The sequence below is a fragment of the Capricornis sumatraensis genome, chromosome 2 (genome assembly GCF_032405125.1).
Source record: "Capricornis sumatraensis isolate serow.1 chromosome 2, serow.2, whole genome shotgun sequence".
Lineage (NCBI taxonomy): Eukaryota > Metazoa > Chordata > Mammalia > Artiodactyla > Bovidae > Capricornis > Capricornis sumatraensis.
In genome coordinates, this window is record NC_091070.1 from 89,529,745 (window position 1) to 89,556,231 (window position 26,487).

The 26,487-nt window shown below is 44.0% G+C and overlaps 1 protein-coding gene across 1 annotated transcript in view; it reads left to right on the forward strand.

Annotated features, from left to right (window-relative positions):
• Positions 1-365: 365 nt before the first annotated feature.
• The window catches only part of SERINC5 (serine incorporator 5), a 107,703-nt gene continuing 81,581 nt past the window's right edge, over positions 366-26,487 (forward strand). The window contains exon 1 of the mRNA XM_068963992.1: positions 366-486. Coding sequence (XP_068820093.1) covers positions 460-486 — 27 coding nt within the window. The 5' untranslated portion in view covers positions 366-459. The remainder of the gene's footprint in view (positions 487-26,487) is intronic.

Below are 26,487 nucleotides of genomic sequence, written 5' to 3' on the forward strand. Positions count from 1 at the left end.
GCTCTTCCACCGGAGCCGCGGATTGGGGGCGCTGCTCCCTTCAGGGCCGGGGACCGAGAGTGCCGGGCCAGCCTGCCAGCGGTCGGACTTCGCAGTCCAGCGCAGCACCGGGAAGTGATGACCACTGCCTGCTGCTTGACGCCAGCGGAAGTGCGAGCCGGGGGAGACGGAGTTCGGAGGCGGTGCTTCGGGAAGGGGCGGGAACAGGGAGGGGCTGAGGGCGGTGGCGGCCTGACGGGGCGGGGCCTGGGCCGAGGGGCGGGGCCTGCAGCGGAGGGGCGGGGTTTGGCGGAGGTTGTTTTCACCCAGGCCTAGGTCCCCCAAGCTCAGCTGGGGCTGCGCGGCGTGGAGGTGTGAGCGGTCTGCGGACGGACGCTTGCGGCCGGAGCTAGCCAGGAGCGCCGGAGCGAAGCTGCAAGCGGGCGAGCGCGCGGGTGGTGGTGGTGGTCGGCCGCCGCTATGTCAGCGCGGTGCTGTGCGGGCCAGGTGAGAAGAGGGAGACAAATCGGTGGAAACCTGGCCAGTAGCCCGAGGCACCGCGGGCTTCCCTGGGTGTGCGCCCCGCCTCGGCCGCCGAAAGTGGGGCGGGTGACCCCGCGCCGCCTGGGTGAGTGCCCCGGGCCGGAGCCCGGCGCTCAGCCGTCAGGGAAACCCTTTGCTTCGGCGGGCGGACCAGAGGCGCACGGGGGGCAGCCTGAGAGGTGACCCCGAGGTCTTCTCGTTGGGCGTTAGGTAGGAACTTGGCTTAGGGCGGGGCAGGCAGGGTTCGGGCGGAAGGTGCCGACTGTTTCTGGAGCGTGTCGCCTACTCTCCAGGGCACGAGTGTATGGAGCCGAGCTCCGTAGGCCACCGGGCTCTGCCAGCCCCGTGAATCCAGGAGAAGACGTGGGTTTGGGCGACCACTCCTCTACCATGCCCTGAACGAAACTCGGCTCGTTTGGCTCAGGCGGATTGCGCTTGACATCTCCCAAGGCTCCAGAACTCTGGCTCTGTTCATTCGAGAACAGAGAAGCCTGCTTTCCAAACCGCAGGGCTCAGGTCTCGGCGCAGGGAAGTCAGCCCTGCTTGTTGAATTTCCCGACCCAACCCTGGCTGGACACGAACGCGCCGCCTGGGTAGGACCCTCGAGCGTTCTCATCCCCCTTTCAGCTATGAACTTGCCCGAGCTTGTTTGTAACTCTCGCCTGTTAAACTCCCGAGATCTTAAAACACCTGTGCCCGCTTAGGATCGGCGTCTTCTACGGGTTGGCAGTACGTCAGGGCAGAATTGGTAGTAGGTGTTAACCTTTAGCGCTGCTTTCATTCCTTCTTGCAGTTAGAAAGAAGTAGGTAAAATCTGCCAGGCGTTGCGCTCCCACCTTCTCAGACATGTTGATTATCAACATTTCTTTACTGAGTTTTAATAGTTCGTTTTTTCCAGTGAGTCTAGCGCGGCTGTCGCTGCTTGCTGGTACATTCAGCCTTGCGATAGTCAGGCCAGCCCGTAAGGGATGTAGGGGTTAAGCTGTGGGTTTCTGTATAGCCACCTATTAGACTCGTAGATAATCCGACCTCTTTGCAGTGGCCCTGTGAGAAGTTATCGCTTGGGTTTTTGAGGTCTAATACTGTCCTTGGCATGCATTCAAGCTGGTCTTTTCAGAGATGAGGAAATTGAGGTTTTTTAACTTGAGGTGGAATGACTTGCCCTCAGTCAGGCGAAGTGACAAGAGGGCACTGGAGACCAAAGTGGACCTCAGAAGGCGGCTTTCAGAATATTCCAGATCTCAAGAAGGCTTTGCAAATAGTTCATTGTGGTTGTTTAGAGGGAGTTCCATTTTGAGATGACCCCTCATTATACAGTGATTAGGTTACGATATTTCGAGGCACCTGTCCCCAGTCACTTGAAAGCCCCTTGAGGCTTTCTGTGGCTCCTAGTGGGTAATTTAGAGCTCGGAAAATTATTGCCAGTACTCAAGTGGGTCTTGTAAAAGAATTATTGGTATGGTTGATATTTTGGCAGGGTTTTATGACTTGTTTCTAAAATCCCCTTCTCAGGACTTTGGAAAGAACCAAATACTGGCTGTTCATCACAGGGAAGTTAACTTCTTCTTTCTTGGGACTGCTTGAGGCTTCACTGTGGTGGGTCTCAACGCTGGGAGGCGGGTGATGACGCTATGATTTCATATGAATGAAACTGTTAAGTTTACATTAAAAAAAAAAAAACAGCACCGTCAGAAAGTATCTAAGTCTAGAAATCCTTACAACTTTTTTGAGCACATGTGCACTGTTTTTACTTACATCACTTCTGACATCAATTTATGGACCCCCCACCCCACACCAGTCAGTTCCCCAACTCCCCGGATATTAACTGGATGTACAACAATACAGTTTAATTCTGACATTACCTGGATGTCAGATATCCCCCAGGCTAGGGGCCTAATCCCACACCACCACCCTCCTCCCTGTCTGGCACCCCGCACATTTCAGCATTCAGCTGTTGGCATTAAGTCTCTGGGCCTCCCATACCCAAGTAGAAGACCAAATAAATATTCCTGATTATATCACAATATCACAGCACCTACTATGTGCTAAGAGCTGGAGATAGGGCAGTGAGCCAGACAGACATCATCTCTGCCCTCAGTGGTTGGTCCCGCTGGGGCGGGGATGGGGTGACGTTATATAAACATTGGAGCAATGAAACAATAATATACTGTAACCAGTAAACAATACTGATACTGTAACAGGTCCTGGTGGGCAAAGCGGCCTCTGTAGGGTTGTTGGGGAAGTCTGTCTGAGAAGATGCCCTTGGAATTGAGACTGATGGAGAGGCACCCATGTGAGGGTCTGGGTAGCGAGCCTTCCAGGGTGCTTGAGGAACAGTGAGGTGTTGGAAGAGTCCAGGAGGCTGGAGTGTCGTAGATGAGGTAAAGCGGCAGGTAGGGCCAGGTGGGGTCAATCACCGATGGATTTGGGTTTTATTTCTCTTACAGGGAAAGGTTGTTGGGGAATTTTGAGGAGGTGAGAACTGTGGCTTGATTTGCACTTAGAGGATCATTTTGGGCGCCATGAAGATTTGAGTGTGTCAGGGACTAGTGTGGAGGTGAGAGCAGTCAGAACCGTTCATTCAGTGAATGCTTTTGAACCGCCTCCTCCTGGGTGTGAGCAGTGTTCTAGGCTTCAGCAGTGAACCAGAATCCTTCCTGGTGGAGCTTGAATCCTGGCAATCTGCTGTTGCTGTAGGCCAAGGAGAGAGTGTATAACCTTAATGTAGGGCGTAGTAGTGCTGACGGTGGGATGGTGTTGGCTTCTGGGCATATTTTAGAGGTAGAGCTGGACTTTTGCATAGGTTAGAAGTGGAATGCGGAAATAAGAGATTCTGTCTGTGACCCAGGCAACTGAATAGATGACAGTGCCTCACTGAGGTGAGGAAGAAGGATATTTGGCAAGAAAAACCCATCGTTTTCTTCTGGCTTTGCTACATTTGAAATGCCTATTAGAAGTTAAATAGAGATGGCCAGTTATCAGTTGGATTTTTAAGTTGGGAGAAGTTTGAAGTTGGAGATAGAAATTTGGGGACCTTAACTGAAACAATGTGTAACCCAGAAAATAGCCTGGGCTTTGGACTCAGGTCTGGGTTTGAATTGGGGAAATTCAGACACTGAGGGCTGGGTGACTGTGCATATTATTTACCCTCAGTTTTCCTCAGCTGTTGAATGGGTATGATAATATCTCCCAGGGTTATTGGGAGGATTACATGCAATAATGTCTCTAGTACAGGATTTGGTACAGAGTCAGGGACCCCCCACATCTTGGTGGCTGTTACCCAGTTGTACCTGGACAGTCTCCAGGTCGTTTTATTTTTGCTTTGACTCTGATACACTCAGGGTTTGCTTGGGCTGTTGGCTTCTAGTCTGTTAGCTGCTCAGTCGTGTCTGACTCTGTGACTCCATGGACGGTAGCCTGCCAGGCTCCTCTTCCATGGAATTCTCTAGGCAAGAATACTGGAGTGGGTAGCCACGCTCTTTTCCAGGGGACCTTCTTGACCCAGGGATCAAACCCATGTCTCCTGCATTGTAGGCAGATTCTTTACCATCTGAGCCACCAGGGAAACCCCGGTGGATGCTAATGGAAGCAGAAATCACAGGAGGATGGTCACTCTATACCTTCTGGGTACCCAGCGCTGTGCTAAGGCCTCTAGGTAGTGAACAAAGTGCATCCTTGCTCTCCTGGAACTTAAAGGCTAGTTGGGGCTGGAACTGTGAGGTAGGCTCACTACTGGAAAATGACAGGACGCCCTTTCAGAGGTGAAATATATAATTGGAAAATCTTGATAACCTCTATCAAGGCAATTTGAGAGTAAGGCTTGGCAGGTTTTACTCCAGGCAGGTATAAGCATTAATGATAATAGTAACAATAGCTGGAGCTTATTTCATGTCCACAAGTGTACTGTTTTTACCTACAGTATATCACTCACACTTCGCAGGAACTCTGTGCGGTCGAGGAATGTTCATTTTGGCTTCCTTTTGCAGGTGAGGCAACTGCAAGAGATAAATTAGCTTGACTGATGTTTACATGGTTGTGGAGCCAGGCCTTCAACACTGCTCCACCTGACTTGAGTCGGATTTTTTAACTGGGAGACTGCTATTCCTTATTATTCTAAATACAATATGAATAAATCAGAAACTGCTGCTCATTGTTGTTGCTCATAATGGCCCTAATAGCTCAGTTGGTAAAGAGCCATAATGCTTCCCTGATAGCTCAGTTGATAAAGAATCCACCTGCAGTGTGGGAGACCCCAGTTCAATTCCTGGGTTGGGAAGATCTGCTGGAGAAGGGGTAGGCTACCCACTCCAGTATTCTTAGGCTTCTGTGTGGTTCAGCTGGTTTCTTTAATCTGTCTGCAGTGTGGGAGACCTGGGTTCGATCCCTGGGTTGGGAAGATCCCCTGGAGAAGGGAAAGGCTACCCACTCCAGTATTCTGGCCTGGAGAATTCCACGGACTCAGAGTCCATGGGGTCTCAAAGAGTCAGACACGACTGAGCGACTTTCACTTTCATAGTGACCCTAGGGCCGTGTTAAATACATCATTATGCGACCATCTTGGTAGTTGTTGGCAGTTGTCAGGAGTCTGGCGAGGTTTAGCTTCTTTCTCACAGCGGTCCAGGTTATAGACAGTGCGTCTCAGACCACATTCTGCGACTGGCGCAGATAGTTATCGGCAGGCAGGCACAGAACAGGTACACAGCCTGACCTGTGGCTTCTCGAAGTTGCAGCTCTTTGTCCTTCTTGGTGAACCAACATGCAGTTTGCATGTTCACCTGGAGCAGATAACCTGCTAGAAGGAAGAACTTGCCCAGGACTGCCGAAGCATAGGACCTCTTGGATAGATCAAACCCACGGTGCCCCTCTCAGGCAGAAGACTCACTTTGTCTTTATAACTAGTTCATATAAGGGCAGAAATGCCAGGGTGTTTCCAACCAGATCATATTACTTGATTCCTGAGATTTTCCCCAACAAAAGTCTGTTTCTAATGTCTGTTATGTTAATTGTCAGAAGTCACCCAGAGACTCCCCATTGTCAAAGATAAATAAAACTGGACATTAGTTAAAGCAATGAAAACAGATTTTATTCGGTAATCACTCATTGACAGAAAGAGCCGAGCTGCGTTCTGATGTACAGGTGCCTGGGAAAAGGCAGTGGCAACCCACTCCAGTACTCTTGCCTGGAAAGTCCCATGGGCGGAGGAGCCTGGTGGGCTGCAGTCCATGGGGTCACGAAGAGGCAGACACGACCGAGCGACTTCCTTTCACTTTTCCCTTTCATGCATTGGAGAAGGAAATGGCAACCCACTCCAGTGTTCTTGCTTGGAGAATCCCAGGGACGGTGGAGCCTGGTGGGCTGCCGTCTATGGGGTCGCACAGAGTCAGACACAACTGAAGTGACTTAGCAGCAGCAGCAGGGAGTTTTAAAGGGAGGAGTGAGTGGGGGCCCAAGCAGAGTTAGGGAAGTGAGACGTGTTTGTTCATATGGGTTGGGGGATGAGGCCAGCAGGGTCTCCTAGCTAGCAAGTTAGATTCTCTTCTTCCACCGAGACTGGGAGATAGGTCCTATCTTTCCAGAGGACTTCATTTTAAAGGTAAGGAGTTTGAGTCCTTGAGAAAGACATTCCACACTTATTAGGAAATGTGTCTGCCTGTTGCTGTCTGCAGGAGCAGAGGAAGGACTCACGGTTGTATAATGCTGTTAAGAAAGGGAGGTCAGGGCTTATCTTGACTGTATAAATTTCTTTTCCCAGCCTTGAACCTTTCTGCACAAGGACTCAGAAGGCAGCTGTGTCATCCCAGGCAATGCAGCCTTAGGCTGCTGGAAGCCCTGATAAAGTCTGCTCAAGTTCTTCATGCAGGAGTTTGGGCAGAGTTGCTATGCACCCCACTCCAGTACTCTTGCCTGGAAAATCCCATGGACGGAGGAGCCTGGTGGGCTGCAGTCCATGGGGTCACGAAGAGTCAGACACGACTGAGCGACTTCCCTTTCACTTTTCCCTTTCATGCATTGGAGAAGGAAATGGCAACCCACTCCAGTATTCTTGCCTGGAGAATCCCAGGGACGGGGGAGCCTGGTGGGCTGCCGTCTATGGGGTCGCACAGAGTCAGACACAACTGAAGTGACTTAGCAGCAGCAGCAGCAGCTGTGTATCGAGAGTTCTTGCAGTTTTCACCAATTCTCATCATTCCGCTGGTTAACAAAACCTGGGGTCATGGGAGTTAGAGATTAACTGAAGTCCCCACAGGAGGTTCTTAGGGGGTGGCCTCTGTTAAGTGTTAACTGGAATTGGTCGATCTTCCTTATCAGGGCATCTTTTCACCTCTAGATTGTAGCTTAAAACAGATAAGCACACACACACAATCAATCCATGAAGACTTCTTTGAAGAGTAAATTATGTATCAGATAAAGGTACTGATTTCCCTGAGGTGTCTCTCCTTTTTCTCTGTAAAACCCAAATCTCTCATTTAAGGCCAAGCTCAAGAAGCTTTTTCCTCAGAAATGACCTTTCCCTTTCTTTTCGAGATCCTTCAGAACTTGCACCCAAAACCTGTCTATACCACCTAGAACATGGTCGTCTGACACACTGGAGTTGTTCCCTGGTTACTGCGTGGGTACACTTCCTCTCTCCTCCTAGACAGAGCATGTACTGTAGATTAGCTGAACCCCTTGTTGTGTGTTTTTGGTTACACAACTCTTTTTCTCTACAGCTTGTTGTTTACAGTGATTGGAAATGTTAGGTCCACATTATATCACGTGTTGCTTCCACACTTGGAAGGGATCCAAGTGCAAAAATTCATGCTTTTCATGACTGATGCTCTTTTGAACAGTGAGGGGGTATTTATGAAATACATATCCTCACCCAGAGAGAACTGTATTTGATATTTTGACTCAGATTTAACATACAGTTTTACTTTGCGGAGTTGGGATTATGTTGTAGGTACTATGTTTGATTCACCTCTTTGCTGAATTACAGGGTGACCAAGGCAGGTTTTTAAATGTACCAGCCACTCATTTGCAGCCACGCTTTTTATGCTTATCCCCAGGAAATAGTGTAGTAGTCCTCTACCTTCAACTTTGGAAATTTTTCCAGAGGAATTAAGTAAATGTAACTATGTGACAGTCAGCTAATAGGCTTATGTATTAATAGGAGTGTGTGTATGTATGGGTGTTCCAATTCCCAAAAGACTAAAAATAATGAAGAAAATCCCAATTTCACCCTTTTTAGATGCCATGGATGATATGGTGCAACCATTTTCTTCCTCTTTTTTAAAAAATAGTCTTTGTTGAATTTGTTGTCATATTGCTTCTGTTGTGTATGTTTTGGTCTTTTTGGCCGCAGCAAGACACGTGGGAATGTTAGCTCCCTGACTAGGGATCGAACCTGCACTCTCTGAACCTTCCAATGCACCTTCCTGCATTGGAAGGTGAAGTCTTAACCACGGGACCGCCAGGAAAGCCCCCTGGTTCAGCCATTTTTAATATCATCTTTAACTTTGGTCTTTTTCTTTACAGCTGCTTATGCAGATACCATCTGTCTAGATGGTGTTTGGATCCCTGTTTTCTTGCTGTGTGAAAGATTCTGTTTTAGTTGCATTACGTTTGAGTCCTGTGCTTATCACTAGTGTTGGCAGTTTTTTCTATTCATTTTATAAAATGCAGTCCAGATGCAGTAAAATGGCTATATCGTTGCTCTACCTTACTGACAAAAGTGGTGATTTGGCCGAAGTTAAACTGTAAGCTCCAGTACTTTGGCCACCTCACGCAAAGAGTTAACTCATTGGAAAAGACTCTGATGCTGGGAGGGATTGGGGGCAGGAGGAGAAGGGGACGACCCAGGATGAGATGGCTGGATGGCATCACTGACTCGATGGACGTGAGTCTGAGTGAACTCCAGGAGTTGGTGATGGACAGGGAGGCCTGGCGTGCTGCGATTCATGGGGTCGCAAAGAGTCGGAGACGACTGAGCGACTGAACTGAACTGAAACAGTTACTAATACAGAAAGAGTGGTTTGGAGATGTCTCTGTGTAGTTAGCCAAGTTCAGGTTGTCGGAAAGAAGTCTGCCACTGATCTTAAACAGTAAAGAGAGTGAAGATCACCATTGTAGGTGGAAAGTCAACATGAAAGTCACTCATTCCGATTTGTTTTCTTGGGCAGCTTTAGAGCTGACCTGGCGAGCTGACAAATGGCTTAGGGCTGAGGCAAGTCTGAGTGGGCTTACTTTGCTGGGATCAGGCCGATCTGTTGGGAGTAGAAGGCAGCCTCCAAATCATCTCTCAGCTAATGAGGTAAAAGGAAAAAACATCTTGCCCAGTGCTTGCTTCCCACCTCTGTTTTCTCTGTCAATATCACCTCTAGATTTCCCAAAGATATTTAGTATCTGCAAGTGTGTTAAATGTGAGACTCAGAAGCGTTTCAGTTTCCCAGGTGTTTTCATGTAAATCAACATGTAGAAACCTTAGAAGGGACAGAGCAATAAGGAAGGCATCGTCTACTTGATTTGAGAGCAGGACAAGTGATACATGGCCTGTTCATCTATGATAATTTGACATTAAAAAGGAAGTCCTTGTACAATGTGGTACGTCTACAGAGGTAGCCATTGGACACAATTCCATTTTATCCTTTGACTCAGCTGCTTTCTGTGGCTTTAATTATAATGGTAATTATAGATAAAGATCTTGTGTTCTTTCCTTGTCCTAAGTCAAGCAGCATTGTAAGTGAATTGTCCTTGCATATTGCTGTTGTTAGTTGGATTTATGGCTTAGATTGGGCGCTGAGAGCAATGAAGGACTCATCTAAAACACCTTGATTGTCCTTAATTCCAAAGTGAACCTTTGCAACCCTCGTTAAAATGAATGTTAAAACATTTCCAGTGGGGACATCCTCTTATTTTCTAGTCAGTGTTTTAAAGATTTTAGAACATAACCTGGAAGTCAGTGCAGTGTGTGTACAGGAGATTCAAATAGTGGATTGTTTTGATTACACAAAACATCTGTTTGAATTTTGAAGGAAACAAGACTTTACTTTTGGCTTTTCTTGTGTAGTTTGCCTTGTGAAATTAAAGTTGAGCTGATGTTTAAGGAAAGCAGCTGTTATGGAAAAACTTAGGGTAGGTTTTTATCACAGAATAAACTTTGAAACAATTTGTGGGTTTGAAGTAAGGTTACAGTGTATAGTGATTAGACAGCATTTTCCCCCTCATGAACACTGTCTAGTCAAAACAAAAGTAGGAAAAACGCATACCCACAACCCCTTAAATCTTATTTATGCAAAGATAACTAGGAAAGATGGAAAATCAGGCTAATGTTTGTTTAAGTATCATTTTTTATAAACTGGCCAACTGCTCTTTGAAACAAAGCCCATGAGGTCTTTATGGGATTTATTTTCCAGTGCTTTATATCGGTAATTTAACCGAGGGCTGAGTCGCCTAATGTTCTGATCCTTAGTGTGTGTGGCTCACCAAAACTGGGGAAGAGTTCATTCTTTTGTTCCTGTCTCCCTGCTCATTGAACTCCTCCAGTGGCGTTCTCAGAAATAATGGCAGTATTTTGTAACCATAGTAATGAAACTGTTCTCTATAATAAGATACTCTGTTATTATGAATTTTCTCCAGCTTTCATAGCATTATTCCTCAGAATCCTAGGACATTGTTGACTTATTTAGTTTTCTATTTTTCCTTTTAAATAAAGGCTAACAACCCCTAAAGCTATATGTCAATTGATAAATGTACATTGGGTACCTAGCATAATGTAAATCAGCGGACTGCCATTCATGCTTAGGAGCAACTGGTGAATTGATGCTGGGTGGACTTGAGTATAAAATTCCTTCTGCATACCTGATAGAGATTTATGTACCTCACCTTTTTTCTTTTATGCTTGGGAAAGAAAAGGCAGCAAGCAGGGGGTCCCTTGAGGGAGATGAGCCTACCCAGGGGAGCATGTGGAGAGCTGGGTCCCTGAGAATGGGCTCTGGGGGTTCCATGTAGCCCTGTGGTCACACACATATGTCTGTGTGTATTCTAAACACTTTTCCTAGAAGAGGATCTTTAGCATTTCTCAGCTTCTCAAAATCGTCTTCTGACCAGGAAAACCCCAATATAGCCTGAGCTTGGAAAGACCAGCCCTGAAGAGGCTTGGGTACTTCCTCTTTCCAAATTGCAGGACGCTGAAGCTTATTTACTGTAAGTTTTCCAGTAACCTGCCAAAATTTAATGTAGAGGTGACTCCCATCCCTTTGATTTTTCTCTTCTTCTTTCTCCCTCTACTCTTTTTCCCTTGCCCCTCTTTTTTTGTTTTTCTTGTTTGTGTGTTTAATCTACAGGGATTTTATTCTTTGGAAAATTCTAGGGAGGCATGTCTAGTTCTGAATCCAGGTTAGGCTGTTTGTATGGTGATTGATGAGGTAGACGGTGAAATTGGAAATTTTTGGAAGAGACTTTGAAAGGCATCCCTTTTTAATTCCCCAGCTGAAGCTTAGAGATCTTTTAAAAATGCCTCTGCCAAGTTACATCTGGTGTGTTTGAACCTCTCCAGTGTTGGGGGGCTCACTACTGTTCCCAGTTTTTAAGTTTCCTGAGCCTTGCTTTCTTTGTTCATCAAATGGGGGAAATTTGTGTGTGTCAGTATTAAACTCTGTCATCTGTAAACTGATGATGCGGGTGTGTCAGGGTTCAGTGCAGAAAACTGAGACCACTCTGAGTAATTTAAGCAGAAGAGGATTTAATGCAGGTAATTAGCTGTTTAAGAAATAAAAGACCTAGAGGAACAAGCGTCAGGGGCCACCCTTTGAACTCTGGGCTTTAAGAGCACACAACTGCAGCAGTAATCCAGGAACCTGGAAGTCCAGGTTGCTCCATCACCACGACTGCCTCAACACCCACACAGATGGTGGCTTCACAGCAGAGCCCCGTGTCTGTCCACGGCAACTGCCTGTCCTGTCCTAGAATCTTGCCTGGCGGCAGGCCTTGCAGCAGGGGGTGGCCCCTGCCATGTTTTCATCTTCCAAATATTGTGAGTGTTGCCAGTTGTCAGGTCCCAAGCAGCAAAGGAGTCTGAGAAATGTTGCATATTCCAGATTCTTCAACACTGGAAGACGCATAGGAGAAGGAGGGAATGGAGACTGAAGGAGATAACTAACCGTGTGGAGCGTAAGCTGGGAAGAACTGGTGTAATAACCCTACCCTCGTGTGTGTGTGGCACTAATCGCATCCTGGCTTGACCAGATGATGGCCGCCAGAGTGTTAAGGGGGTTCATTTGGAGGCAAGAAGATGAAACGTGTCATGTAAACTGGTTTTCCTCCCCTAGTCTCTTTGTTGCCTGCTAATTTTCCCATACAGTCAGCCTGTTAATCCTCCTACCAACGTTTAGTCCCAATCATGCCATCCCTTGCTGATTTTTCAACCCCACTGGGGTTAATGTAATGGATTTTCTAAATGCAAGTCTTTGGTAGGATTCTGTTAGTGGTTTGTATCAAGGTAACATATTCCAAATAACATTCCTGATATTAGTAATTTGTGTTCTTTTTTCTTTTTAATGCCTCCAAGAGTTTATCAATTTGATCAGTGCTGTAAAAGAAACCTTTTAAATTATTGTTTGTTTTCTGTTTCGTTGATTTCTGCTCTTTATTTCCCTCTTTTTACTTACTTTCAGCTTAATCTATTATTATTTATTTTAGGTTATTTTATTGACTATTTTAAGATACTTAGATCCTTATTTTAAATCTCTTTTTCCTCTAAAATGAATATTGAAAGTCATTTTATGTCCCACACATTTTGATATCATTCAATTCAAAATATTTTCTAATTTCCCCTATGATTTCTACTTTGATCTATGAGTTATTTGGAAGTGTGTTGTTATTTTACAAATATTTGAGAATTTTCTGGAAGTATTTTTGCTATTGATTTCTAGTTTACTCCTGTAGGGGGCTTCTCTGATAGCTCAGTTGGTAAAGAATCCACCTGCAATGTAGGAGACCCCGGTTTGATCCCTAGGTTGGGAACATCCCCTGGAGAAGGGATAGGCTATACCCACTCCAGTATTCTTGGGCTTCCCTTGTGGCTCAGCTGGTAAAGAACCCACTGGCAATGTGGGAGACCTGGGTTCGATCCCTGGGTTGGGAAGATCCTCTGGAGAAGGGAAAGGCTACCCACTCCAGTATTCTGGCCTGGAGAATTCCATGGACTGTATAGTCCATGGGGTTGCAAAGAGTCGGACACGAGCGACTTTCACTTTCTTACTCTAGTGATCAGTGAACATACTCTGTATATATTTTTCTTTTTAATTTCCCACAGTGTGATACATCTTGGTGAATGTTCTCTGTGCTTTTGAAAAGAACTTATTTTCTACAGTTATTGGACATAGTATTCAGGTTGGTTGCTAGTGTTGTGCTCATCATCTTTATCTAACTGGGAGAAGGATGTTACATTTTTCAAATATGATTATATTTTTGTCTCTTTCTCCCGTTATGTCAGTTTTTGTTTAATATATTTTGAAACTTTTAGGTATATATATACACATTTGGGATTGATACATCTCCTTAATGAATTGATCCTTTTGTAAAATGATTCTTTTTATCTCTGGTAATGCTGTTTATCTTCAAGTCTTTGATGACCGTACTACCCCCGCGCCCTTTTTATATCACATTGTTTTTTTCTTTAATTTATTTTTTGGGTCATGCTGCATCTTTGCTGCTGCGTGGCCTCTTCTGTAGCTGTACCAAGCAGGGGCTTCTCTCTAGTTGCAGGCTTCTCTTTTTTTTTATTTGCAGGCTTCTCTTTGCAGGGCCTTCTCTCTAGTTGCAGGCTTCTCTCTTTTTTTTATTTGCAGGCTTCTCTTTGCAGGGCCTTCTCTCTAGTTGCAGGCTTCTCTTTGCAGTGGCTTCTCGTGTTGTGGAGCTTGGGCTCTAGGCACGCGGACCTCGGTAGTTGCAGCTCCCGGGCTCTAGAGCACAGGCTCAGTAGTTGCAGCTCCTGTGCTTAGTTGCTTCCACATCATGTGGGATCATCCCAGACCAGGGAGGGAACCTGTATCTCCTGCACTGGCAGGTCGATTCTTTACCACTGAGCCTCTAGGGAAGCCCCAAGCTACCCTTTTAACTTATTTGTGTTCTGTATTTTAAAATCTGTCTCTTATAAACAAATGTAGTTGGGACTTGATTTTTGATCCATTCTGACAATCTCTACCTTTTAATTGGGTGTTTAGATCATTTACATTTATGTAATTATTCATGCTTGAACTTCAGGCTATATATTGGTGGTCATTTCCATTTCTGCTTCTTTGTTCTTCGTTGCCTTTTTAGGGGGAGGTAGGGTGGATGTTAAATTTTTTTCAGTATTCTATTTTCTTTATAGCCTTATGTTATTTTATTATTTTTAAAAGTGTTTTAGGCTGTACCTTATAGGCATGTGAGATCCCTAGCCATGAGATCAAACCTGTGCCCCACTATGGTGAAAGTGTGGAGTCCTAACCACTGGACCACTCACCAGAGATTTCCCCTTTATTGCCTTTTCCTTAAAATTCTGCAAAGATTATAATATATAATATTTTAAAGGATAAGAGTGGGTCAATTTGCTAGCCACTAATTCAATTTTTTTTAGCAAATGATGAATTAACAGTATGTTCTGCTTTATAAAAATAATATATAGTTATCATAGAAAATTTGGGAAATACAGGAAAGTACAAAGAAGAAAATGAGTATCATTTGTCATCCCACAGAGAACAAACCCTAATAGTTTTTTTTTTTTTTTCATTCTAGTATTTAAAAAAAAAGTAAATTAGACTGGGAGTTCCCTGGCTGTCCAGTGGTTAGGGCTCTGCACTCTCACTGTTGAGGGTCTGGTTTCCACCCCTGGTTGGGGAACTAAAAAGATACCACAAGCTGCATGGCTAAAAGCTAACTAACTAAATAAAATAGACAAAATAAATTAGACTAGACTATGCTTTGTGTACTGTCTTATATTCTATTTTCAAACATTATGGACATTTCCATATATGGTAATAATGAGAAAAATTTACATCACATTTAATTGATCATGTTGACATTTATTTCACTAATTATCCTTTAGTAAATGGTTAGTATATTAAAAAAATCTTTTTTGTTTTTAGCCCCATACCTCTTACTTTAGGTTAGAGCCATGGAAGTAGTCCTTCCATCATATAACATGAATATGCATTCCTAAAAATCACACTCTGCCAAACAGAACAGTACAAACCACAGGTCTTGTGGGGAAGATGGGTTGGAGCACAGCAGTGAATGTTTTGTCAGTGACACATTAAGAATTAAAGGAGCCTAGTAAAAATGATATTACAGTTTTACAAATGTTAAATGTTTAAGAGATATATAAATACTATGAAAATTTGGCACTTGATCTTGAAAAAGACCTGAAAGTTGCTTGTGGAAGCAGGTGTTGGAAAAGTTGCAGGTTGTGAATTGTTGTGAAGTGGTGGACGGAGGGTTATCTGAAGTTGGATCGGAAGTTGTAACACCAGATGTGCTTTGGAGTGACTCATCACACACGTGGAGCGGGGGAGTGTGCAGCTACGGTTTCTGTGCAGCTCAGTTCAGCTGGGCAGTGTTCTGCCTTTGGTGCACATTTCTCACAAACAAAATGCACACATCCTGTTATGCTCACGTTGTTCCTTAACATGGCAGGAAAAGAAAAAGTTTTCCTTGACCCTCTTAGGGTCTCTTGGCTGGATCTGAAAATTAAATTAACAAGGACAGATTATTAGGTGAAAGTCGTACACATTTATTTTGTATACAAATTTTATGTGACTTGGGAGCCCTCACAGGGCTTCCCTGACAGCTCAGTTGGTAAAGAATCCGCCTGCAATGCCGGAGACCCCAGTTCAATTCCTGGGTCGGGAAGATCCGATAGAGGAGGGATTAGGCTACCCACTCTGGTATTCTTGGGCTTCTCTTGTGGTTCAGCTGGTAAACAATCCACCTGCAATGCAGGAGACCTGGGTTCGATCCCTGGGTTGGGAAGATCCCCTGGAGAAGGGAAAGGCTACCCACTCCAGTATTCTGGCCTGGAGAATTCCATGGACTGTATAGTCCATGGGGTCACAAAGAGTGGGTCATGACTGAGCGACTTTCACTTGGGAGCCTTCATAAGGAAATGAAGGTCTCAAAAATAGTGAGACCTACTTTTATTTTAGATTGAACCAGGAGAGGCAGTTGTGGGAAAATGACTCAACTGTATGGGGAGGTAAAAGGAAGATAAAAATTATTTTAACAAGGTCTCTTTGTAGAGAATTCTCTCCATCTCAACTTCTTGTCCTTGATAAGAATGTCTTCCTCCTGGTGCAGGGAGGGTGCTTCTCATGTAGGAAGTACATCTCCTGCTTTCAGAAAGAAACACGAAGGTCAGAGTGTCCTCCTTGCACCTGCTGTTTCTCGTGAATCTTAGCTCAGAATAATCAGTACACCAAACTGCTTTCTGGGGGAAGATGCTCTGAACTCCTTCCATATTAATCCTGGTAGAACAAATCTATATTTTCAGGGCAAGTATAGCAGAACCAAGTATAAGATGCATAGCTCAGAAGCCCTGGACGTGGCAGATGTCCTTCAGGAAGGCCGACCAATTCACATGCCTGTTAGCAGCCTGAGGGAGGAGCTGGCCCCCCTGTCTCTCTTTGGACCAACTCCCAGAAAACTGGTGCTGGAAGTGGCTGGAAGGGTCTGCTGCTCCTCCTACCCAATTGTGCTTGGATTTCTTGTGCTATCGTAAGCGGACAACTCTAGAGACGGGAACTTCCTCTCTTCGGAAACAGCTCTGCCTCATTTTAGGGAGCTCTGGTTGAATTCCTCTTCCTGCCAGCCTCCCCAGGCTGAAATGACCTGTTGGCCCAGATAATGGAGAGTTGCCATAGTTTTGCAGAATAGAAGAGGCAGCATTGAAGGTGGCGATGGGCTCTGGCTCTTTGGGTGTGGAGGACCACAGTTGGGTATATGCAGCTGCTCCTAGTTATGAAAACCCTCACTGTCCACCCAAACATTAAACTGAAAATTCGGACATGCTGACGAAGGGGAATTGTACCTCTGGGTATGAGAAGTTTCAGTCAGAAGCCAAATTACTGGAACTTCTGGCATACCCAAATCATTTTTAAGGGTAATGGGCAGGCAGTTTGAGATTAGAACCATCCTGGGGAGTTTTTGGTTGGCAGCAAGCCAGAGAAAGTCTCACTGCTGACTATGAGATTCTGATTGGAGTAATGCCCATCCCTCCTTTGGGGGGTTACCATTCTCAGACACCTTTCAGACCAGGAGAATCTAGTCACTTATACAGTCACCTTCTGGAGCTAGGTAAATCCTTAAGGGATTAAAGGAGAGACAGGCCCCAGAGTTCAGATCCTCTTCCAGCTGCACACAGCTCTTCAGGGTGCAGCAGTGCCTGCCGCCATGGCCTTTGCTCAGCCCCTGTGCCTTGTACACAGTGGACATTTGGTAACTGATGAGAGAGGGGATGGGTGGGTATTGGGCTTTTTCTGCTGTCTTTGCAGAGCAGTTCAATGAAGAGTGCTTCCCTTGTGGCTCAGCTGGTAAAGAATCCGTCTGCAATGCGGGAGACCTGGGTTTGATCCCTTGGTTGGGAAGATCCTCTGGAGAAGGGAAAGGCCACCCACTCCAGTATTCTGACCTGGAGAATTCCATGGACTGTATGGTCCATGGGGTCACAAAGAGTGGAACACGACTGAGCGACTTTCACTTTCCAATGACGAGTTCATGGATGTAGATTTTTAAAATTTTGTTTCTTTAGTATTTATTTTTGGCTGTGCTGGGTCTTTGCTGCTGCATGAGCTTTTCTCTAGTTGTGGTGAGCAGGGGCCACTCTCTAGCTGTGGTGCACCGGACCTCTCATTGCGGTGGCTTCTCTGCTGTGGAGTACAGGCTCTAGGCTGCACAGACGGCAGTAGTTACAGCAGGTGGCTCAGTGGTTGTGGCACACAGGCTTAGTTGCTCTGTGGCATGTGGGATCTCCCTGGACCAAGGATTGAACCCATGACCTCTGCATTGACAGGTGAATTCTTTACCACTGAGCCACCAGAGGAGCTCATGGATACGGATTTTAAATATAATCTTATAGCTGAAATTTCACTTTTTTTCCCCCCTCTGTATTTTGATGCAGTAAAATCAGTTTAAACCTTTTGTAAAAAAAAAATAAATAAAAAATAAACCTTTTGTCCCCTCTCTTCTCTTAAACTCCCAAGCAGCCGTTTGAATTTTTTTTTTTTCCATGAAGTCCTGCTCTGTGGATCATGGGCTTTAACAGAAAGCAGTTTTAAGAATGTACTTTCTTACTACTTACTAAACCATATAGTTTGTGAAAGTTGCAGGTTGCTGAGTAAGGGGTATTAGGCTATTTAGATTGAGCTGGTTAACCAACAAGGCTCTCTATGCAAATTGTTATGCTCAGCAGTGGCTTCTGGCTGCAGGCTTTGAAAAGCGTGAAGCACTAAATTATTTCCTTATGATGGGATGGGGGGGTGGTGAGTGGGGAGGAGAGGGATGTGGGTTGTCATGGGATTGTATTTTCTTGGAAGCTAGAGGTCCGGCAGAGCTAAGGCTCTGGCTTCACTTTCCTGCTGTGGCGTGGCAGAAAGGAAGCAGGTTGCAGAGCGCTGGAAGCGGCTGTCGTTTCTCCCATCTGCCCTTCATTGTGAGACCAGCCATGCTCCCAGATTTTAGATGCCCCGCTTCTCCTCCTCCCAGCACTGTCCTGCCATTCCCCTTTCCCCATCTTTCTAAGACTGAGGGTGATATAAATGCTTGAGTTACTATAAGCAAAATAGGGAGCTCCTCATCAGAAACAGTTATCAATTCTATAAGGCTATTATTGGAAGGGTTGAAGAAAAAGCTGTAACTAATTGAGTTGTGGCATTTGAGAGGAATGATCTTAACTAGTGGGTCCCTGGGGCAGTGCTCTTTGTATTTTGGGTTGAAGCAGTTCTTTCTCTTGAGGGAGTCCTGAGCTGGTATTTATTAATAGCATGCTTGGTAACATGTAGTGTCTAAGCTAAGCCAGACAGATGTCAGTAGCACTCAACAGTCTTTGTAAAAACACTGCCACCACCTTTATTAACAACAACCCACCAGGACAGAAGGGTGGGATGGTGCTGCCCAGATAAGAACTACTCAGTGCTTTGGCCTTTTTCATATAGTTTAAAACTGCAGCATGGACTGGATCCTACTTCCTAGTGCATATAGAGATGGAAAAAGGGCACAGCAACGTAGATAATTCGACCATCGCACTACCTTGACTCCCATAATATGTGTTCAAAACTTGACATACAGATGGCAGGTTGTATTTTGGGCATAGTTTACTTTAAATATTGCTCAGAAGTATCATATTAAGGTTGAGTGTTTAAGCTAGTTAGATGAATTGTATGTGATAGGAGAAGGAAAAGCATGCTTTATGGTGAGAGGGTTCATTTAGACATTTTCCCAGCATGCATTTAGTTGCTTTTTTGTGTGGATAGTCCAGAGGCTGTACAGTTGAGTAGTTAAGAGCCAATTCTGGTGATTGGCAGCCTGAGTCCAAGGAGATAGGAAACTGAGATTATCAGTTTGGTTCCACAACAGTTGGTAAAGGATGTAATTTATTTTTATCTGCCCCCACCCACAGTTTACATATGTAAATGAGGCTTTTCTTGACTAAAATGTACTGAGGTGAATAGAACTAGGAAAAAAAAGTGTGCCACTCATAAAAGTGGGTGCCAAGATTATAGTTAAGCTGTCAAATCAGTCTTTGTCAGATTGCTGCAGCGGGCTGTGGGTTACTAGGAAGTATTGAAAGGGCTGTTTTGGATACAAGAAAATTGTTAGAGGAATGGGAGCTCGAGTACTAAGAATCAGCCATTTCCCATTTGTGCAGTCTCAAGAAAACTCAGTGTTGAAAGATCCACGAAACACTTAAAGTAAACTTCACAAAGCATTTGACAGCTGACCAATAATTTAAGAATCACAGGGAACAATTTCAGCTCCAAAGTGCTGGGAATTTGCCCTTGGGGATGCTTTATTCCTGTTTAAATTAACAGGTGTTCAAAAAACCTCAGTTTTATTTTTATTCTTAAAGTGGAGTTGGAGCAGTGCCCAAGCATTTACTTCTCTGCTGAGCAGAAATATCCAACCTTTTAAAATTATTTGAGATTTCCCTTTTTTCTTTTTTTGGGGGGATACTTCCTTTATTGTTGTTTTCAGTCTCTCAGTCATGTCCGAATCTTTGCAACCCCATGGACTGTAGCCCGCCAGGGCTCCTCTGTCCATGGGATTTCACAGGCAAGAATGCTGGAGTGGGTTGCCATTTCCTCCTCCAGGAGATCTCCCCAAACCAGCGACTGAACCCACATCTCCTGCACTGGCGGGCGGATTCTCGACCACTGAGCCACCAGGGAAGCTCAACTACTTTCTTATTTGTCTAAAAATGAGTATATTAGATTATTTTTTATTTAAAGAAATTCCTTATAAAAATTAAAATAGTTTTGAGATGTAGTTCACATACCTCAAAGCTGAGTTCACATAGCTCATCCATGTAAAATGTTAAAAATTCAGTGTTTTTTTAGTATATTCACAGAGTTTTACAGCCATCTCTACAGTCTAATATGAGGACATTTTTATCACCTCTGTGCTCATTAGCAGTTGTTCCCAGCTTCTGCTCAGACCTCTTCAGAGCCCTGACAACCACTAATTCACTTGCTGACTTGATCGATTTACCTATCCTGGATGTTGTATAAGAATGGAACTGTACACTTCTACATGGCTTTTTGTGACGGGCTTCTTTCACTTGTTTTCAAGAGTCATCTGAGTCGTAGCACGTGTCCATACTTCGTTGCTTTTTGTGCAGTCTGCCACATTGTACTCAGCCATTTTTTCAGCTGATAGCTGTTTAGATTGTTTCCACTTTATGGCTGTTTCAAATAAACAGTTTTCCAAAGAGGTATTCCCACCAGCAATGTATGTGGGTTCTAATTTATCCATACCCTCACCAACAGTTTTTCCTCTTTTTTAAAAAAATTTGGATTATATCCATTCTAGTGTGTGAAGTGATATCTTATTTGGTTTTGATTTCCCTAATAGCTGAGGATGTTGAGCATCTTTTCAGGTGCTTATTGTCCCTTCATATTATTCTTTGGAGAAATGTCAATTCAGATCCATTATGGTGCTCAGTTGCTCAGTCATGTCTGACTGTTTGCAGCCCCATGGACTGTAGCCTGCCAGGTTCCTCCATCCATGGAATTTTCCAGACAAGAATAGTCCAATGGGATGCCATTAACTTTGCCAGGGGATCTTCCCAACCCAGTGATCAAACTGGGCTCTTTGCTCATTTCTAAACTTTTTTTTAAATTTAATTTTAAGAGTTCTTTTTATATTCTAGATACCAGCTCTATAAGACATGTGATTTGCCATGTGTTCCCTCTCATTCTGTGAGCTGTCTTTCCAGTTTCTCAATGGTATCACTTGCAGCTTAAAAGGTTATGAAGACTTACTCTTGTGTTTTCTCCTAAGAGTTTCATAGTTTTAGCTCATACGTGTAGGCCTTTGGTCCATTTTTCGAGTTCATTTTTTTGTGTATAACAAAGAAGCCCAACTTTATTCTTTTGCATTTGGATATCCAGTTCTAGCACCATTTATTGAAAATATTGTTTATTTCCAACCTAAGTGTCCATCAGCAGATGAAGAGAAAATAAGATGTACAACAACAATACAGATAGACCTTGAGGCATTATGTTAAGTAAGTCAGAAGCAGAAAGGCAACTATTGCACAGTATCACTTACACTTGGAATCTAAATAAAATATCATACTCACAAAAACAATAGAAAAGTAGTTGCTAGGGGGTGGGGGGGAAAGCAAATGTTGATTAAAGAGTACAAACTTCCAGCTCTAAGATGAATAAGACCTGAGGATCTAATATTAATATATAACCTGGTGACTGTAGTTGATAACACTCTTGTATAACACTATATATGATTGAAATTTGCTAAGAGAGGAGAACTGAAATGTTCTCACACACAAAAAGATAAATCTGTGAGGTGATGGATGTGGTAATTACCTAGATGGGTGGAATCCTTTCAATGTATATCATAATGTGCCCTTGAAATATCTTTACAGTTTCGTCAATTTTATCGCAATAAAGCTGAAAAAAAGAAAAGAGTATCTTTTTCCTTCAGTGAATTAACTCAGCCCACTTGGCAGAAATTAATTAACCATAAATGTTAGGGTTTATTTTTAGGCTCTCAATTCTGTTAAGTTTTTGAAATTGACCCTATGTTGGAGGAATTACTCATCTGGGGTTTGGACACAGTGGGACTGTTGATCGGTGGCCTGGAGGTTGCAGTTTGGGGACTGATGACCAGTCATTCTTAGAGAGTTGACTCATTTCTTTGTGATCATGAGATTAAGTATTTACAGAGGTCTAATTGTAAGTTACACAGGGTTGTAGTAGATATTGTTGGAGGCATGAGAGATGGTTTTGTTTGTACAAATCACAAAGTATAAATACTGTGGCAGTAGAAACTGAAGTCATCCCTATATCACAGTTAAACTGTGCTCCTGAGTCACGGAGTTGTCTGGACTGACTGAAGTACACTTCCTTGCTGTATGAAGCACTAGCCAGTTCTTCATGTAATACTGTCATTTATTAAGCAATAGCTTAATTGGAAAACAAATTTTGATTGGATTTTCCAAAACAATCATTGTTTTTAAAAGTGCCAGTTCCTCTTTTTTCTTTTCCATGTTTAGTTTGGTGAGGCAGTTAAGAGTGCTGACTTTAAATCACACCTGCTTTTAGGGCCTGTCCTCACTCTTAATAAGCTATGAACATGGGCAGCTCATTTCCTTGAGCTAAGCTTCTCATTGCTCTGGTGGGGATGGTAAGAAGAGTGTCTCACGGGTTGGGAGAAGTTGTCCACGTGTGAGAGAGGCCATCCGAGCACTGGGAAGTGAAAGCTGCAGAAACGGGAGCACTTCCCTTTGTTCTTGTTTGTTGTTAGGTAGTTATGAAACATGCCCCCCCACCCCTCACCAATCCCGTTGAAGGAAACTGAAATGCAAGGGGAAATAATTTTTTGGTCACATGTGAGGTTTGGGTGATGGGACTGAGGATGCTGAAGCTACAAGTTCCTGGAACAAGTTGAGTTGCCAAGAAGAAGAGAACCCTTATGTTCCTTGTCCCCCTGTCCCTTGTGCAGTGGGAAGAGAGCTGGCAGCCAGGTAAATCTCCCTAAGCATCAGCTCCAGGTTTGAGTTGGAGGAAATGAGATGCCAGCTACTTTGCAACAACTAGGTTCAGATCCCAGCCCTTTAAGCCTCTAAGCTTTCTTTTTGAGGGCAAGAATAATGTTGGTACCTACCACTGTTGTTCTAAGTGTTTTACTACATTTTCTGTCCTAAGAAAAGGTGGCAAGAATACACAGAAGAACTGTACAAAAAAGATCTTCACGACCCAGATAATCACGATGGTGTGATCACTCATCTACAGCCAGACATCCTGGAATGTGAAGTCAAGTGAGCCTTAGAAAGCATCACTACAAACAAAGCTAGTGGAGGTGATGGAATTCTAGTAGAGCTATTTCAAATCCTGAAAGATGATACTGTGAAAATGCTGCACTCAATATGCCAGCAAGTATGGAAAACTCAGCAGTGGCCACAGGACTGCAAAAGGTCAGTTTTCATTCCAATCCCAAAGAAAGGCAATGCCAAAGAAGGCCCAAACTACCGCACAATTGCACTCATCTCTCACACTAGTAAAGTAAAGCTCAAAATTCTCCAAGCCAGGCTTCAGCAGTACGTGATCCGTGAATTCCAGATGTTCAAGCTGGTTTTAGAAAAGGCAGTGGAACCAGAGATCAAGTTGCCAACATCTGCTGGATCATGGAAAAAGCAAGAGAGTTCCAGAAAAACATCTATTTCTGCTTTCTTGACTATACCAAAGCCTTTGACTGTGTGGATCACAATAAACTGTGGAAAATTCTGAAACAGATGGGAATACCAGACCACCTGACCTGCCTCTTGAGAAATCTGTATGCAGGTCAGGAAGCAACAGTTAGAACCGGACATGGAACAACAGACTGGTTCCAAATAGGAAAAGGAGTACATCAAGGCTGTATATTGTCACCCTGCTTATTTAACTTCTATGCAGAGTACATCATGAGAAACGGTGGACTGGAAGAAACACAAGCTGGAATCAAGGTTGCTGGGAGAAATATCTATAACCTCAGATATGTAGATGACACCACCCTTATGGCAGAAAGTGAAGAGGAACTAAAAAGCCTCTTGATGAAAGTGAAGGAGAGTGAAAAAGTTGGCTTAAAGCTCAACTTTCAGAAAACGAAGATCATGGCATCTGGTCCCATCACTTCATGGGAAATAGATGGGGAAACAGTGGAAACCGTGTCAGACTTTATTTTTTTGGGCCCCAAAGTCACTGCAGATGGTGATTGCAGCCATGAAATTAAAAGACGCTTACTCCTTGGAAGGAAAGTTATGACCAACGTAGACAGCATATTCAAAAGCAGAGACATTACTTTGCTGACTAAGGTCCGTCTAGTCAAGGCTATGGTTTTTCCTGTGGTCATGTATGGATGTGAGAGTTGGACTGTGAAGAAGGCTGAGTGCCGAAGAATTGATGCTTTCGAACTGTGGTGTTGGAGAAGACTCTTGAGAGTCCCTTGGACTGCAGGGAGATCCAACCAATCCATTCTGAAGGAGATCAACCCTGGGATTTCTTTGGAAGGAATGATGCTAAAGCTGAAGCTCCAGTACTTTGGCCACCTCATGCGAAGAGTTGACTCATTGGAAAAGACTCTGATGCTGGGAGGGATTGGGGGCAGGAGGAGAAGGGGACAACAGAGGATGAGATGGCTGGATGGCATCACTGACTCGATGGACGTGTGTCTGAGTGAACTCTGGGAGTTGGTGATGGACAGGGAGGCCTGGCATGCTGCAATTCATGGGGTCACAAAGAGTCAGACAGGACTGAGCGACTGAACTGAACCGATGGTGTTGGAACTACTATTATCTCTCTTTTGTAGATGAAGTGATAGAGGTGCAGAGATGTTAAGTGACCTTGTATTTGATGGAACATTTAGTACAAGCTAATGTTGAATATTTTTATGCACCAGGAATGTAGGCTGAGGACCTGGGTCTCATGTACTTACAGATATCATTATTGCTTTGATATGGAGTAATAAGTCTGTTTGCATTATTCCAACAGCCAAGAGATTCCTACCTGCATTAGGGAGTAAGTTTCTAACTTTGTTTACTTTTGCCCTTGTCTAGTGTTGACTTAAACTATGAATGTTTAATGTGATGAGTTCAAATTCTTGTTTGTTTATATTGATCACTTTTCAGTTATTTGATAACTTCAAAGGTTATTCAGAAAACTATTTTGTTTTATGCAGTCTCTGAAGAGATGACCCCTAGTAATTAAATTAGAAACAATTTTTTTTCTATGTGAAGTATTGAGGTGATATTTTGAGGGAAAGAGGGTCTTCTGAACTTAAGAAATTTGCTTTAAATCGAAATATAATTTTTGTTTTCTATCTTTTGCATCTTGTTGTTGTGTGATTCATTTGGAAGAGTTTTTTTTTTTTTTTTAGAAAGAGTGGGAGGTATTCTAATGTCAACAGCAGGAAAAATGTGAATCATGGAACAGTTTAGAAATGGGCATTTTGTGCAGAATCATTGATTGAGAATGCAGGCAACTTAATTTTTTTTTACTTAAAGTAATTGTTGAAAGAAGGCGGCTAATGATAAAAGGTTTGGATTGTAGTTAAGATTTTAGGCTTGCTGCAAGTGCCAAATTCAGTTTCATTCTACTTTATGCTTAGTGTCTGTTTTTAAAACTAGAGTCCAAAATAATCGCTAGAAACTTTTAAACATCATCCCTCTCTGTAGAATATCACTGTATCGTGAGTGCATCTCAGCACCTCTTGATGCCCGCTCCATCTTACAGATGAGACCATAAAGGTTTGGGTTTGAGTGTTAGGACCTGGCTGGTTGAGTTCACATCCAGTTGCAGCCAGGAAGCCATCCAGTGGACTCAGGACATGGTGGCTACTAATGGACTCTTCCCACAGTGCTGCTTCATACCACGTGGACTCCTGCAAGGACAGTGAGCATCACAGCTTCCCTTGAACTTGATCTGGTTTTTGTTTGGAGTGTTGCTGAGATTTTCAGTCATTTGGACAGCCTTGATGTATTCAAAGCAGACAAGATGGGAGCTAACCATTCCAGCCTCACTCCTTTGAACTGTGTCCTGAAAAACTGGGAAAGATTTGACCCCCAGAGCTTAAAGAAGACACCCCTGATCTTCCTTGTGATACTGCATGGCCACGGCAGTTTAAAATGGCAACAGGAGAATCTATTAAGCATTTCGTAGAGACTGAAAGTCTTTTAACTGCTATCTATTGTCCTAAAGAAGTAGCCGTTACACCTTGCAAAGGGCACGGCAGGGACTGGAGTAGAGGAGCCAAGGGTAATCAACTGGCTGGCTGTCAACCAGAAAGGTGGCGCCTTATGAAACCCCTTCACTACAGATGCCTTAGATCTGGACAAGTCCTTGAAACAGGAAAAGCCATAATACACCGAGGAAGAATTAGATATGAGGAAAGAGAAGCGAAGATTACTGATAAAGGATGGTTAGAGTTCAAGGACGTGGACCACAGCCTTGTCTAGCTCAGTGAAACTATGAGCCATGCCATGTAGGACCACTCAAGATGGACAGGTCATGGTGGAGAGGTCTGACAGAATGTGGTCCACTGAAGAAGCGAATGGCAAAACACTTCAGTATTCTTGCCTTGAGAACCCCATGAACAGTATGAAAAGGCAAGAAGATAGGACACTGAAAGATGAACTCCCCAGGTCGGTAGGTGCCCAGTATGATACTGGAGATCAGTGGAGAACTAACTCCAGAAAGAATGAAGAGTTGGAGCCAAAGCAAAAACAACACCCAGTTGTGGATG